Source organism: Balaenoptera ricei, chromosome 8 (genome assembly GCF_028023285.1).
Source record: "Balaenoptera ricei isolate mBalRic1 chromosome 8, mBalRic1.hap2, whole genome shotgun sequence".
NCBI lineage: Eukaryota > Metazoa > Chordata > Mammalia > Artiodactyla > Balaenopteridae > Balaenoptera > Balaenoptera ricei.
Window position 1 is genome coordinate 72,194,872 of NC_082646.1, and position 16,192 is coordinate 72,211,063.

The 16,192-nt window shown below is 41.3% G+C and overlaps 1 protein-coding gene across 1 annotated transcript in view; it reads left to right on the forward strand.

Annotated features, from left to right (window-relative positions):
• The first annotated feature begins 5,141 nt into the window (after positions 1-5,141).
• Positions 5,142-16,192, forward strand: part of LOC132370181 (calcitonin receptor-stimulating peptide 1-like) — an 85,978-nt gene continuing 74,927 nt past the window's right edge. Inside the window, exons 1-2 of the mRNA XM_059929924.1 lie at positions 5,142-5,227; positions 6,307-6,444. Coding sequence (XP_059785907.1) covers positions 5,142-5,227; positions 6,307-6,444 — 224 coding nt within the window. The remainder of the gene's footprint in view (positions 5,228-6,306; positions 6,445-16,192) is intronic.

Below are 16,192 nucleotides of genomic sequence, written 5' to 3' on the forward strand. Positions count from 1 at the left end.
ATATTCAATATCCTGAGATAAACTATAATGAAAAGAAAATAAAAAATAATGTATACATATACATATATATTTATATGTATTTATATAGATAACTGAATCACACTGCTGCCTGCAGAAACGAACACAACATTGTAAATCAAGTATAATTCAATTGAAAAAAGTTTTGAAAAATAGCACAGGAATCTAATTTATTTATTTAGTTCTTTTCTTTTTTTAAATTTTATTTTTTTATACAGCAGGTTCTTATTAGTTATCTATTTTATACTTATTAGTGTATATATGTCAATCCCAATCTCCCAAGGAATCTAATTTAAAAGTATGGAGATAACCACTGCAATTAGTTTATCAGAAGGTTGTAAAAAATGTTTTTTCCAAACTAGATTATTTCCACCCTTTAAACCTTTTAAACCTTTAAATCTGATTTCCAGGTTTAAAAGTTATGAAATAAGACTGAAAAATGAAATGCCAAATAATTAGGTAACTATTTTTAAATCAGTATTTTCCTTGCCAACTTTCTCAAGATTGATTTCTATTTAGTGCTTCAGCTAAAAGAAGCCTCAGGTAGGGCTGGATGCAACATAAGCAATGTGCACATGGTAAGGTCAAAACATCTTTTTAAAAAATTAATTAATTAATTAATCTATTTTTGGCTGTGTTGGGTCTTCGTTTCTGTGCAAGGGCTTGCTCTAGTTGTGGCGAGCGGGGGCCACTCTTCATCGTGGTGCGTGGGCCTCTCACCGTCCCGGCCTCTCTCTTTGTGGAGCACAGGCTCCAGACGTGCAGGCTCAGTAGTTGTGGCTCACGGGCCCAGTTGCTCCGCGGCATGTGGGATCTTCCCAGACCAGGGCTCGAACCCGTGTCCCCTGCATTGGCAGGCAGATTCTCAACCACTGCACCACCAGGGAAGCTTGGTAACTCAGGGATGGGTTCAGAGGAGAATGATTTTGTGTCTCTTACTAGGAGACTTTAGACTTTTGAAAGAACCCTAGGGTTAATCTTCCTTTCTCTGTCTTGTTCCTGGAAACTGCCATCGGGAAACCAACTCTGCATGTCAAATAAATTGAGAGGAGTGTCTCAAATGTTTGAGCTCACAATTTTGAAATCCTATTGAAAAGCTGGGCTACCTTGCTAGGTCCGGATTCTCTGCTGGCTGGGATTAGTTTCGAGTCTTGTAACAGCGGTAGGAATGGCTGGTAAATCTGCCACAGTAAATTATTTTCCATTATTTAACAAACATCGGGTGAGTGCCACCTGGTGTGCAACACATGCTGCTAAGTGCCAAGGATTTTTTTTTTACCTTGCCCCCAGCTCAGCACCAGGACTCATTAGAAATTCAGAGGACTTGATGGATGAGTTCATGTCAGTCCCTCGCTATCTGGGGAGACTTTTTCAAGAAAAGCTGAAATTGCTGGAGGCTACGTTAGCACCCTCTGCGTACAGACCCTGTATCCTGCCTCACACCGCTAGCCCTTTGTAGCCACCAAAGATTTCAGAAGGGGGAATGAATGTAGGCTTTGAAGGTTGAAGGCACACGTGGCAGCCAGAGGTAGAGTTCTGAGCCCACAAAGTGACATGGTTACAAATTCGGCTTCTAAAGTAGTCCTTTCTTAACCATTTTGTCATCACCATTGCACTGGTGAAAGCAATGGTTCTCTCAATAGGAAAAGGCAATTCCCCGGCACACGTACTTACAAATGATTTCAGAAGATTGATACGTCAGAAACCTCAGGTCTTGGAAGTCATGTCGGCAAAAGTGTTTTGCACCTGAGTTTTAAAGCCTCGCCTACAACAGTCTTAAGTGGCAGAGCCCAATTTACATGCCGCACAGTATCTGCCTTGCCGCGTTCGCCAATTTAGTCTTGCTGCTGAGTTCCTAACCCCGGTCTGGGTCTCAGCCCCCGATTTCTGCCTCCAGACTCCAAGGTGCACTGAACCCGCGATCCGCCATCCTGAATCTTTCCCTTGCACATCTTGCCTTTCCCGGCTCTGCGCCCAAGCGCACTTGCGCGCTTCCAACCGGTTATTCCATTCCCCGGATCCCCCACCGCCCTGCCTGAGGAGAGCCAGTTTCAGATATCCAGTTCCCCTGCCCCAAGGTTTTATTCCCTTGCAACGGTGCCACCGCTGCGGTTAAGAAGCAGACAATTGGAATAAGGGCCTCTTGGAAGTTAGGTGTCCTGAGCCCGGAGACCACCAACCTGCAAGGGGAAGAGATGTGCCGCGAGGCAGCCGCCGTGTCGAACAAAAACTGAAGCTTCTTGACACTGAGGTCTGGGGCGTGGACCTGTGGCTCGGGTCACTCGTGGCTCGTTTCGGCTAGTTTCGGTTCCGCCTGAGAAAACCAGCTACCTGGGATTCGTGTTTTATTCCACCGCCCCGCGATGCCGCCGCAGTGCTTGCCGCGCTGGAGGGTCTGTACAGGCTGCTTGGATCTTGCGCTATGTGCTCAGACCCAGCGATACTGCGGACAGTGAGAAGCTTCGTTTTCTGCATTCTATCTGCTGAGGACAGCAAGTCAGCACCTCAGACCTTTCTGGAAGGCTTAGAGCAGGAGCTCCGACAGAGAGATCCAGAAACGTGCTGGGCAGGGTGTAGGAGGGTGGAGGTGCTGGGTAATCGGGCTTTACAGAGCACACTTACTGAGAGTCGGTGCAGGTTTCGTGGACGCAGGTCCTAATCATGCCGCTCTGAGCATACTTAGGGCGGTACTGTGAGCATCACCTGGAGGCCCCCGAGCGCCAGTGTCATTTTGTGAGTGCCTGTGCTTTGGGAGTGCGCACATGTGTGGAGAACGTACTGAGTTTGTGTGTGTGTAAGAGTATGACTGAAGTGAGAGCGAGGATTGCACTCCGCTGGACTCTTTAGCACCATCAAGCTTGGCGGGCTTTCTAGCAGAGGACTGAATTGCAGTAGACGTGGGTGCAGGGCTGGAATCACAGGTCACTGGAACATCTTGGCAAACAGCAGCCGGAAGCAAGGGGCAGCTGGGCAAATGGTTGGAGAAGGAGGCTGAACTTTAGGTGATGAATGGCGGGGGAGGAGGCGTGGGGCTAGAGGTCCGCTTGGAAGCTTTTAGCCTTGCACTTCCCTGCTCTGGCCCAGTAGGGCATCCAGCCCCTCCTTAACCCACATGGTGGACCAACCAGCATGACTCCAGGCAGCTGCACAGGGTGCTGATTGGGAAGATGGGTTGCGATCCCACGGAATCCCCTATGAACTTCCCTGGTAAGCACTTCTGGATCCCCACCTGGGCAGAGAACAGGTACATACTTACTACTGATAACACTCCTTCAAGATGAGAATATGATCCCCATTTCAAAGATAAGTATACTGAGGCACTAGAAGTTACTAGCCCACGATGTTTCCACCTGGAAAAGGCACAGCTGCAACAGAGTTCCAGTGTGACAAAGTTCTTGATCCCCTGTGTCTGATACCCACAAGCCCTGCCCTCCTGTGCGTGATTCCAGCTGCCTGAATCAGACCCCCTCCTTGGGCACAGAATCATCAACTCTACTGTGCATTAACCCTCGAAGCTGCACTTGCACGGAGGTCTGCGGTCAGACCTAGGGGAGACAGGGTTCCTTGTAATGCTGGACTCTGCCAGACAAGATCGCACAGGTGGGGATGGAGTGGGACACGTGCGTGTTCAAAACCTGCGAAACCGAACAGCTGAAGTTAACCATGACGTCAACCTGTCCTCAAATTCCTACTCACTTTTTGTGTGTTTTTCGTTGGTCCTCACCAACCCCCCCCACGTCCCCCTCCCGCCCCCGCCATCAATGACCTCAATGCAAATACAAGTGGGGTGGTCCTTCTGGATGCTCCAGGTTCTGGACGCAAGTGATGACACAATCCTTCTGGGGCTCAGATCCTTCCCCTCATTGGTTGCCCAGAGCTCCTGGACCACCCCAGACCCAGAGCAGCAGGAATAAGAGCAGCTGCTGGTGTTGGGAGGCATCAGGCGCACTGCCCAGCTCGAGTGTCACTGCCACTTCTGCCACAGTGCCATCGCCTGAAGCCAAAGCTACCGCCACTGCTCCCTCCTCTGCTCCAAGCCACCTGGTTCCTGCTGCCAGGTAAGCCCGGAGATTCCTGCTTAGCTGGGATTCTGTTTTTCTCTCTCTCCCCTCTCTTCCTTCTCTCTCTCCATTACTTTTTCTTAGCTGCTCTCTTCCAGTCGCAAAGGCTCTGTCCACTTCTGTCTAGGTCATTTCACACAGCCTGCATCACTCTGCAATGCATCCCAGGCTCCTTCCACAGGTAACACTGGATGGTCTCAGTTCACGCACTCCCTGCTTCACTCTCCCAGCGCTGAGGCGGGCTCCAGTTTCCTTTCCCGCAGCACACGTGCTTAGGTCAGTTTGGGATGCTGGAGCTCCCCTGGCACTGCAAGCAGATCTGGACGCAGAAAGAGTTTTGTGCAGATGGTGCTCTCACGGATCACGTCTTGTGCCCAGCGGACCGCGGGAAATGCTTCGGAACCTGGGCCAGCGCAAGCGGGTGGCAAATAGGTGCAGTGACTGAGGGGCAGGCAGCCATTAAACGCAAGCCCCCGTTGTGGGTTCTGGGAACTTTTTTCCCAGTTTAAGTCCTGGGTCCCAATTTGAGACCCTTCCAGCTTGATTCTTACAGGGTACTCTTTACCAAAGTGTGGAGCAGCTGAGCAGTAGAATGTGGTTCTTCAGTTTCTCAGGGATTCCAACCGCAGAAATTTGTCCTCGGTAATCCCCTCCCCCCTCCATGTATGTGCAAAAGCCCGGCACCAGGAGGACAGCTCTGGGTTGCACAGTGGGAAAAGCTGTGGTGACAGGTACTCGGACTCTGTCCTCCAGGAGTCCTGGCCAACACGTTGTATGTGAGAGTGAGTGGAGTGATGGGGTGGGGGCTATGGACAAAGACCTCCTCACCCAGTTGTCCCACTAGGTTTCTTTGCTAAACTAAGTATGCTGCAGCCTTACTGGATCTTCCAGCAGTCCACTTGGCTGAGCAGGAAACGATGGTGAATCGGAGTGACATGACTAGCATGAAACCAGGACGCCAGGGAGTTAGGGGCAGAGGCAGGAGCAGAGCCTGGGTCTGTGGGCTCATGGAATTTATTTATTGTTCCAGGTGCTGTTATTCTTCCCTTGCAGAGAGTCGTCATGGGCTTCTGGAAGTTCCCCCCCTTCGTGGTCCTCAGCATCCTGGTCTTGTACCAGGCAGGCATGCTCCACTCAGCACCATTCAGGTGAGACAGCCCTGCCAGGAGCGCTCCCACCTGCCTCTGTCCCTGGATCATAAAATTCTATGTTCTCAGTTGTGCTGTGCTGAATTTGGCTCTTGGTGGGGTTGTGGGTGGGGGTGGTGGTAATGTATGAATGTAAACGTGTATATAAGTTTATCATAAACTGTTTATGAGACAAAGATGTGTAGCACACAGTGTACAAACACACATAAGATATACAGTACTCGTTATTGTAAATTTCATATAACATTGCTTTTTACCAAATATTTGTATCTTCAGCAAACCTATTTACTAATTTAACCACAATTTGAGAAATAGATTGCATCCTATCTGCTAACTACTTTGCCAATAAATTTGTTATTAAATCTGATATGTTACCTATACATCTAATTTCTCACCCTCATTCAAATTACATTAAAGTGAAATGATTTTCAGATTCAAACTATCATTATCACTTATTTTTTTTTGTTGTTGTTTAAGAAGAATTTTTTTTTTTTAAATTTTATTTATGGCTGTGTTGGGTCTTCGTTTCTCTGCGAGGGCTTTCTCTAGTTGTGGCAAGCGGGGGCCACTCTTCATCGCGGTGCGCGGGCCTCTCACTATCGCGGCCTCTCTTGTTGCGGAGCAAAGGCTCCAGATGCGCAGGCTCAGTAGTTGTGGCTCACGGGCCCAGTTGCTCCGCGGCATGTGGGATCTTCCCAGACCAGGGCTCGAACCTGTGTCCCCTGCATTGGCAGGCAGATTCTCAACCACTGCGCCACCAGGGAAGCCCATATCACTTAGTTTTTAATAATGGCTATATTTAACACTAAGCTCATAAAATTCCTGAAAATCTAACCATCAGCTTTCACAAGCCTATATGATCCACTTGGAGCCAACCACTTCTTTTAGGTCACACCAGAGCCTAAATCCTGGTGAAGCAGCATTTTTGGATGGACACTGGCCCCATGCCCTGTCCATTGAGAGCTGGGGCAGCCACATTCTCAGGGGAAGTTGCAGAAACCAGGAAACCTGGCTGCTTATCCTGGGAAGGGGTTAGGTAGGGGCTCAGAACTGGTGTTGGGCTTGCTTCCCCTCCCTAGGTCAGCCTTTGATAGTTGTTTTGATCCTGCCACATTTACTGGGGAGGAGTTCCGCCTCCTACTGGCTGCAATCGTGTATGACTGTGAGGACAGGAAGGCCCTTGAGCTGGAGAAGAAGCAGAAGACAGAGGGCTCCAGGTGAGGCTCCCTGCCTCATCCAGTTCAGGGGTATTGGTACCTCTCTGAAGAATTGTTATCCTATGGCCCCGTGTTCTCCAGATCTTTTTTTTTTTTTTTTGGCCCTGCCAAGCGGCATGTACCACGTGGCATGTGGGATCTTAGTTTCCAGACCAGGGATTGAACCCGTGCCCCCTGCAATGGAGGCGTGGAGCCCTAACTGCTGGACCACCAGGGAATTCCCCCTCCAGATCTTTATTCAAATGTCACCTACCCTGGCTATCCTTTCTAAAATTGTACCTCACCCTGCCAACCCAATCTAACCTTTTCTTTCCTGTTTTTTTTTTTCTTTTGGCCACACCCCATGGCAAGCAGGATCTTAGTTCCCTGACCAGGGATTGAGTCACCCACGCCCCCTGCAGTGGAAACACGGAGTGTTAACCACTGGACCACCAGGGAAGTCCCTCTTTGTTTTTTTCTTTTCACCTCTTTATCACTTATTAGCTACTATCATAATATATATTTTATTTAATTTGTTATGTGTATCCCATCCTGTAAACAGTGTTAAGTTCCATATGGGCAGGAATATGGCTCTTTTGTTAATTGCTGAATCCCCTACACACTGAACAGTATGCCTGGCACAAGGCAGTACTCAATAAATATTTTTTGAATGAATGGAGTTAAGTCTTCTTCTCTTTTGTGTTTGTAGTCAACTCTCTGGTTCCTTCTGTGTCTGAGGTATTACATGATCTGAGCCATATCATGTCTCTGCTCTCTTGCAAAATAACCCATTGCTTGTTTCACTCCCAGCTTCCTCAGGGTCTTTGCATTTACTTATTTTTATTTATTTTTTTGCTTAAAATGCTGTTCCCCAAAAGTCTGCATGCCTGATTCCCTCCCTTCCTTTAGAACTCTGATGAATCATCTCAGAGAAGACTTTCCCGACCACCATATATAAAATTACATTCCTTCTCAGATTACTCTCTATCACCTGATTATTCAGCTTAACTTTTTATTCATAGAACTTACCACTATCTAAAATATTATATATTTATTATTTTTTCTTTTTTTGTCTGTGTCCTTCCACCAGCATGTAACTCTATGAGGGAAGTTACATGTATCCTTGGCTATATCCCTGGAACTTAGAAAATTCCATAGAACATGATAGGCCCTCAATAAATATTTGTTGAGTTAATAAGTAAATTATGAAACTATGTAATGCTCTAATTTAGTTCTCTGAGTTCACCTTTAACCATTGACATGTTATGATATGTAAAAATCTCATATTTAAAATAGTCTATAGTTTTTGTTTTGATTTTCACTTTGACTCAAAAGTTATATGGAAGAGTATTTTAAAATTTAAAATAACTTTTAAAACTATGCTTCACTTATTCAGTTCCAGGTTTTGCACTGAGGTTTGAGAAAGTAATATCTATTAATTTTTGACTTGGGAAATTAATTGAGATTTTCTATGAGGTTTATTATATGATCCTTTCCCATAAATGATTAAAAGATATCAGAAAATGAAGTATTTTCCTTCACGTATAAAATTTGGTAGCTGTAACTATCTACACATATATCTTTGTTTATATGTAATTAAAGTGATTATGTTATTCATATATATTTTTTTTGTCTGGGTAGAGGGCAATAAAGTTTCCAAGTATTATTCTATCTCTGTGACCTATCCCTTGCAATTCTAAAAATTGTTAGTTTACATATTTTGAACTTTTTTCTTATTTTAAAAATCAACTTACATAAGGTATAAGTTACTTGATCATAATGTATGATCATTCAGCTTGCTCTGCACATCCTTGACAATGCTTGGTATTTTTAGTCTTTTAATTTTAGCCATTCTTATGACTCTGGAATAGTATCTCATTGTAGGTTTTACTTTTTATTTCCTTAATGACTAGTGAAAATTAAATATCTTCTCATTTGTTTATTGGTCATTTGTTTATCTTCTTTTGTGTAATTTTCGTTCAAATACTTTGCCCATATTTTATTGGGCAGCTTTTGTTCATTTTACTCAGTTGTAGGAAATCTTTTATATTCTAGGTAATAGTCCTGCTTCCTTTACGGGTACTGTTTCACTCACCTGCTCACGTTTCCCTCTCTTGGATTACTTCCTCTGTGGGCTGCCAGATGCCATGTCATGAGGCCATTCAAGCAGGCTATGGAGGGGTCTATGTGTCTAGGAATGAAGGTCTCTGGCCAATAGCCAGCGAGGAATGGAGTCCTGTCAACAATCAAATGAGTGAATTTAGAAGTGGACTCTCTAAAACCATAATTTGAAAAGATACATGCTACAATGTTCACTGTAGCACTGTTTACAATAGCCAAGACATGGAAGCAACCTAAATGTCCATCAACAGATGAATGGGTAAAGAAGATGTGGTACATATATAATGGAATATTACTCAGCCATAAAAAATAATAAAATGATGTCATTTGCAGCAACATGGATGGACCTAGAGATTATCATACTAAGTGAAGTCAGACAGAGAAAGACAAATACCATATGACATTGCTTATATATGGACTCTAAAAAAAAAAAGTTACAAAGGACCTTACTTACAAACAGAAATGGACCCACAGACATAGAAAATAAACTTATGGTTACCAAAGGAAAATGGTGAGGGAGAGGGATAAATTAGGAGTTTGGGATTAACATATACACACTACTATATATAAAATAGATAACCAACAAGGACCTACTGTTTAGCACAGGGAACTCTACTCAAGATTCTATAATAGCCTATATGGGAAAAGAATCTGAAAAAGAATAGATATATGTATAGGTATAACTGAATCACTTTGCTATAACCCTGAAACTAATACAACACTGTAAATAAACTATACTCCAGTATAAAATAAAAATTGAAAAAATAAAATAAGTGGATTCTTCAGCCCCATTTGAGGCTGGAGATGACTGCAGACCTAGCTGACAGCTGGACAGCAACCTCAAGAGAGACCCTGAGCTAGAACCACCCAGCTGAGCCTCTCCCAGATAACCTGCCCTCAGAAACTATGTGAGATAACAGATATTTGTTCTCCTGAGCTGCTAAGTTTTTAGGTGATTTGCCCCACAGCAATAGATAACTAATATCCATCCAAACCCTGATAACTTTGGTTCAGTCGCAAAATCTGGAAAGCACTTTCAAGATGAGCAGACCTGAGTCAAGTTGGAAGTCACAGTTCCCAGAAAGGATGCATTGTCAGACTTCTTTCCCCTGGTTCCCAAGCCCAGATCATATTAGGTGCAACGGCATAAGCTGCTTCCACTCCGAACAAAATTAAGTCCTTCTGTTTCTCCTCATTATCGAATGCTTTTTACCAGCAGCCTATTTCTCTCTCTGAGTTCTCAATGCTCTCCATCCTATAGCTACTCTTTCACATCATTCTTTCTGCCTCTAAGATTCTTATGGTGGGAAGAAACCATTAAGATCATGTAGACCAACCCTCATGCTTGAATTATTCTATAACACCCTGAGTGGTCTACTAGCTTATTTTCGAAAATTGGATATCACTATCTCCTGACGTAGCTCAGTCTATCTTTGGATCACTTTGACTCTTAGAAAATTTTTCCACGTGTGAGTAGAATTCACATTCTCTTCTCTCTTGATTCATCTGGTGAAGAGAAGAGATCAAGAGATTCATACTTGGGCTGACTCTCCAGGGAGAACTGGCTATGAGTGAGACCACATTTCTGCAGCCAAGACTAGGTATTGATTGTTGGGGTTTTAAAGAAATCATATTTTCTTTACTATTAAGTCCCTAGCTGGACTTCTTCCTTCTTCATCACAATCAGATTCCCAGTAGTCAAGCCCCACAGATTCCCCCATAATCCCTGTGGGCAAGACCAGAGTGGGGGCTCCCAGGAAGGGACCCCTAATGCCGGGAGATCTGGATGGCCACCGTGGGCTCTCTTTTCCACTGGAGGAACTGCAGGCTCAGGGGAGACCTCTCAGCATGGTACTGCCCCAGCCTGGGGGAGGGGTGATGCAGTTGGCATGTAGCCATTCCTCTTACCCTTCTGATGCCATGTGTCCTGGTCTCTGCGGCACAGTGTGGGTGCATCAGCCTCACCCCCGTGTTCTAGGATTCTCTCAGTGGTGTCTTTGTTCACAAATAGTTGTTAGTTGTTCTTCTTGTGGGGGTAACGAAGTCAGGAATGACCTATGTCACCATCCTGGTGATGTTACTCTCATCAGCGCTGAAGTCTGGAGAAAGACTTTCTTCTTCCTCAGGGAAATATCAGTGTTTACTTTTAAGGCCTTCAAGTGACTGGGTAAGGCTCACCCACATTATTGAGAATAATCTTTGCTTAAAGTCATCCTATTATAGAACTACAAAATATACCTTCCCAGCTAAAACCTAAATTAATGTTTGATTGAATAACTGTGCATTATATCCTTTCCCAGATGACACATAAAACTAAACATCACAAGGGGCTATTATCCCAGGGCATGAGTTGCAAGCCCCAAAGTCTGGACATTAGGCATGAGTGATGTGACTTGCCAAATAGTAAAATTATAGACATAAACAGTAGATAAATGATTTCTATCTGCTGTTGTGGCTGAGGGTAAAAATGTTGTGAGCCCACAGTTCAGTGCTCGTTTCTCTTATTGGACATTTCACTCTACCAAGCTAGCCTTGTGCAAAAACAAGAGAGGTAATAGGCTGCTAAGTCCCCCAACTTACATCCTTATCTCTTGTATACCTCTGGCATTTCTTATTCACAGCCTCAGGAGTAACACAAAGTTAGAGGAAGCTGGAACCAAGGACTTGAGCCCAAGTTATCATTCTCATGAATTCTCAAACCTGGAGCAGGCTGGGGCCAGAGATTCTGCAATTCTGGAAACTCTAATGATGCCAATGCTGCTAGACTGAAGACCACACTTAGAGCAGCAAGGTTTAACCACATTATGATTATAGCTCTGATTATATGATAGTATAGTTGGTGGACATTTATGTCTCCTCTCATATATTCTAAGAATCTTAAGGGCAGGGGTTGTTTATTTTTTCTTTATAGCCTTCAGAGTGCCTCACATAGCACTCAGTACTTAGAGGATGCTAATTAACTTAATACCTGTATTTTACAAAAAAAGAGAATGATGCACAGATTCCTTATACAAGCTGTTAGAGGTAAGTGTGCCTGTTTGAGACTGCACAGTGAGAAGAAGTTTGGAAATTGTACACTGAGATTGAGCAGAGAGAAGGTTTGGAATCAAAAAGGGGTAAGGAACAGGAAAAGAAGCCTTAAACCAGTCTCTTAAGATGAAGATCTAGAAAAGAGCCCAGATCAAGAATTACTTTTTTGTATTTGTTCTGCATTCTAAAGGTTTTGATCCTTCTTTTTATACCAAAGAAAGTCTCAGGTCAGTGCTAACTTATCTTTAATACCTAACACTGGTGATTCCTTCCATTTAAAAAACTTAAAAAAAATTGTGGTCAAATACACATAAAATTTACTATCAACTATTTTTAGTTGTACCATTCAGTGGTATTATATACATTCATAATTTTGTGCTACCCTAACCTCCATCCATCTCCATAACTATTTTCATCTTGCAAAGCTCAAATTCTATACCCATTAAACACTAAATTCCCCTTCCCCCTTATGCCTAGCTCCTGACAATACATCATTCTGCTTTTTGTCTCTATGAATTTGACTATTCTAATTACCTCATATATGTGGAATCATACAGTATTCATCTTTTTGTGACTGGCTTATTCACTTAGAATAATGTCCTCAAGGTTCATCCCTTGTTGCGTATGTCAGAATTGCCTTCCTTTTTAAGGCTGAATAATATTTCTCTGCATGTGAAGAAATTCTTACCATATTTTGTTTATCCATTCATCTGTCAATGGACACAAGTTATTTTAGCTATTGGGGGTAATACTGCTGTGAACATGGGTGTACAAATATCTCTTAGAGATTTAAAAAAAGATTCAGTCACCTTAGTAGTTATAGGAATGTGAAGATTTCCTATTTCTTTGTGATTTAGTCTTTGTAGGTTTTGTGTTTCTAGGAATTTGTCCATTTCATCTATGTTATCCAATCTGTTGGCATACAACTGTTCATAGTACCCTCTTACAATCTTTTTCATTTCTGTAAAATTGGTAGTAGTGTCTCCACTTTCATTTCTGATTTTAATAATTTGAGTCTTCTCTTGTTTTTCTTAGCCTATCTGGCTAGTGGTTTGTCAATTATGTTGCTCTTTTCAAAGAATCACCTTTTGGTTTTATTAGTTTTCTCTATTGTTTTGTGTTCTTAATTCCATTTCCTCTTCTCTAATCTTTATTATTTCTTTCTTTCTGCTAGCTTTGCATTTGGTTTGTTCTTTTTTTTTTTTTTTTGCTGTGCTGTGTGGCTTGTGGGATCTCAGTTCTCTGACCAAGGATTGAACCCAGGCCACAGCACTGAAAGCCTGGAATCCTAAGCACTAGGCAACCAGGGAATTCCCTAGTTTGTTTTTATTTTTAGTTCTTGGAGTTGTAGAATTAGTTTGTTGATTTGAGAACTTTCTTGTTTTATTATTTAGATATGACTGACATGCAACATGTGTAAGTTTAAGGTGTACACATGTTGATTTGATACATTTGTATATTGCAACATGATTGCCATTGTAGTGTTAGCTAACATCTCTACCACATCACATAATTATCATTTCTTTTTTGTGGTGGGAATAATTAAGATCTACTCTCTTAGTTAAGTTGATGTCTATAATACAGTATTGTTGTCTATAATCACTACACTGTGCATTAGCTCTCAAGGTTTTATTTATCTACTAGTTGCAAGTTTGTACCCTTAAACAACATCTATTCCTCCATAACCCAGCCCCTGGTAATCACCATTTTACTCTCTGTTTTTAAGAGTATGGCTTTTTTAGATTCCAACATATAAGTTATATCAACAGTATTTGTTCTTCTTTGACTGACTTACCTCACTTTGCATAATGTCCTCAAGGTCCAGCTTTATTATCAAAGATCACAGGATTTCCTTCTTTTTCAAGACAATAATATTTACATTTTAGTAATGTGAGATCTATCTATCTATCTATCTATCTCATATTATCTTTATCCATTCATTTATCGATGGACACTCAGGTTGTTTCTATGTCTTGGCTATTGCAAATAATGCTGCAGTGAACATAGGGATGACATACCTTTCCAAGACAGTGAGTTCTTTTCCTTTGAATTAATATCCAGAAGTGGGATCATATGATAGTTATATATTTAATTTTTTGAGGAATCTTTGTACTGTTTCCCATAGTGGTTTCACTAATTTGCATTCCCATCAACTACTGCACAAGGGTTCCCTTTTCTCCACATCCTTGCCAATACTTATCTCTTGTCTTCTGAATGGTATGAGGTGATATCTCATGATTTTGATTTGCATTTCCCTGATGATTAGTGATGCTGAGCATCATTTCATGTACCTGATGGCCATCTGTATGCCTTCTTTGGAAAAATGTCTATTTAGTTACTCTGCCCATTTTTTAAGTTGGATTGTTTGAGTTTTGTGATTGAATTTTATGAGTTCTTTATACATCATTAATATTAACTCTTCCAATTGATGGTTTGCAAGTATTCTCTCCTACTCTGTAGGTTGTCTCTTGATTTTGCTGATTGTTTCTTTTGCTGTGCAGAAGCTTTTAAGATTGGTGTAGTTCCACTTGTTAATTTTTGCTTTTGTTGTTTGTGCTTTAGGCATCATATCCAAAAAATCACTGCTAAGACCAATGTTGAGGAGCTTCTTCTCTAGGTTTTCATCTAGTTGTTTTACAGTATCAGGTCTTATGTTTAAGTCTTCTATCCATTTCAAGTTAGTTTTTGTGATTGGTATAAGATAGGGGTCCAATTTCATTCTTCTGCATGTGGTTATCCAGTTTTCCCAACACCATTTGTTAAAGAGACTTTCCACATTGGGTGTTCTTAGCACTCTTGTCAAATATTAGTTTTCTGTTTATGTGAGGGTTGCATTCTGGTCTCTGTATTCCATTCCATTCTATTTTTATGCCAGTATTACTAGAGCTTTGTAGTGTAGTTTGATATCAGGAAGCATGATGCCTCTGGCTTTGTTCTTTCTCATGATTGCTTTGGCTATTTGGAGTCTTTTGTGGTTCCATACAAATTTTAAGTTTTTAAAAAACATTTCTGTGAAAAATGCCATTGGGACTTTGAAAAGGATTGCACTGAATATACAGATGGCTTTGGGTAGTATGGACATTTTAATAATATTAATTCTTTTGATCCATGAGCACAGGATGTCTTTCTATTTGTTTGTCATCTTTGGTTTCATTCAACAAAATCTTGTAGTTTTTGTTATATAGATCTTTCCCCTCCTTAGTTAAATTTTATTCCTAGGTATTTTATTTTTTTTAATGTTATTGTGAATGGGATAGGTTTTGTAAAATTTCAGATGTTTCACTGTTAGTGTATAGAAATGCAACTGATTTCTGTATATTGATTTTATATCCTGCAACTTTACTGAATTCGTTGATTAGTGACAAGGGTTTTTTGGTTGAGTCTTTGGGATTTTCTACATATGAGCTCATATTATTTGTGGATAATGACAATTCTTCTTTCTGAATTGGATGCTTTTTCATTTCTGATTTTATTTGAGTCTTCTCTCTTTTTTCATAGACTCACTAAAAGTATGTCAATTTTGTTTATCTTTCTGAAAAATTAGCTCTTAGTTTCTTTCATCTTTTTAAATAGTTTTTCTGCTCTCTATTTCATTTATTTCCACTCTGATCTGTGCTATTTTCTTCTTTCTGCTAAATTTGGGCTTAATATAGTCTTATAGTCTTTTTCTAGTTCCTTGAGATGTAAAGTTAGGTTGTTATTAGAGATCTTTCTCATTTTTTAATATATGTATTTATTGCTATAAAACTTTTCAGAACTTCTTTTGCTGCATCTCATAGGTTTTGGTACATTGTGTTTCCATTTTCATTTGTTTCGAGATTTTTTTTATTTCCCTTTTGATGTCTTCTTTGACCCACTGGTTGTTCAGGAGAGTGTTCTTTAGTATCCATGCATTTGCAGATTCTCCAGCTACCTCTTGTATTGATTTCTAGTTTCTTACCATTGTGGTCAGAAAAGATACTTAGTATGATTTTCATCTTCTTAAATTTACTGAGACTTGTTTTCTGTCCTATAATATGATGCATCCTGGAGAAAGTTCTGTGTGCATTTGAGAAGAATGTGTATTCTGCTGCTGTTGGATGGAATGTTCTAAAGATATCTGTTAGGTGCATTTGGTCTAACATATGGTTCGAATCCATTGTCACCTTGTTAATTTTGTCTAGATAATCTATCTATTGCTGAAAGTGAGTTATTGAAGTCCCCTACTATTATTGTATTATTTATTTCTGCCTTCAGATCTGTTAGTATTTGCTTAATATATTTAGGTGCTCTGATATTGGGTGAGTATATATTTACAATTGTTATATCTTCTTGATGAATTGACCCCTTTATCATTATATAATGACCTTCTTTGTCTCTTGTTGAATAGTCACTTAAAGTCTATTTTGTCTGATACTCTTTTGGTTTCCACTTGCATGAAATATCTTTTTCCATCTCTTCACGTTGAGCCTATGTATGTCCTTAATGCCTAAGTGAGTCTCTTGTAGACAGCATATTGTTGGGTCTTCTTTTTTATCCATTTAGCCACTCTTTGCCTTTTGATTGGTGAATTCAGTCATTTTATATTTAGGCAATTATTGCTATGAAAGGACTTAGTAATGCCATCTTATTGATTGCT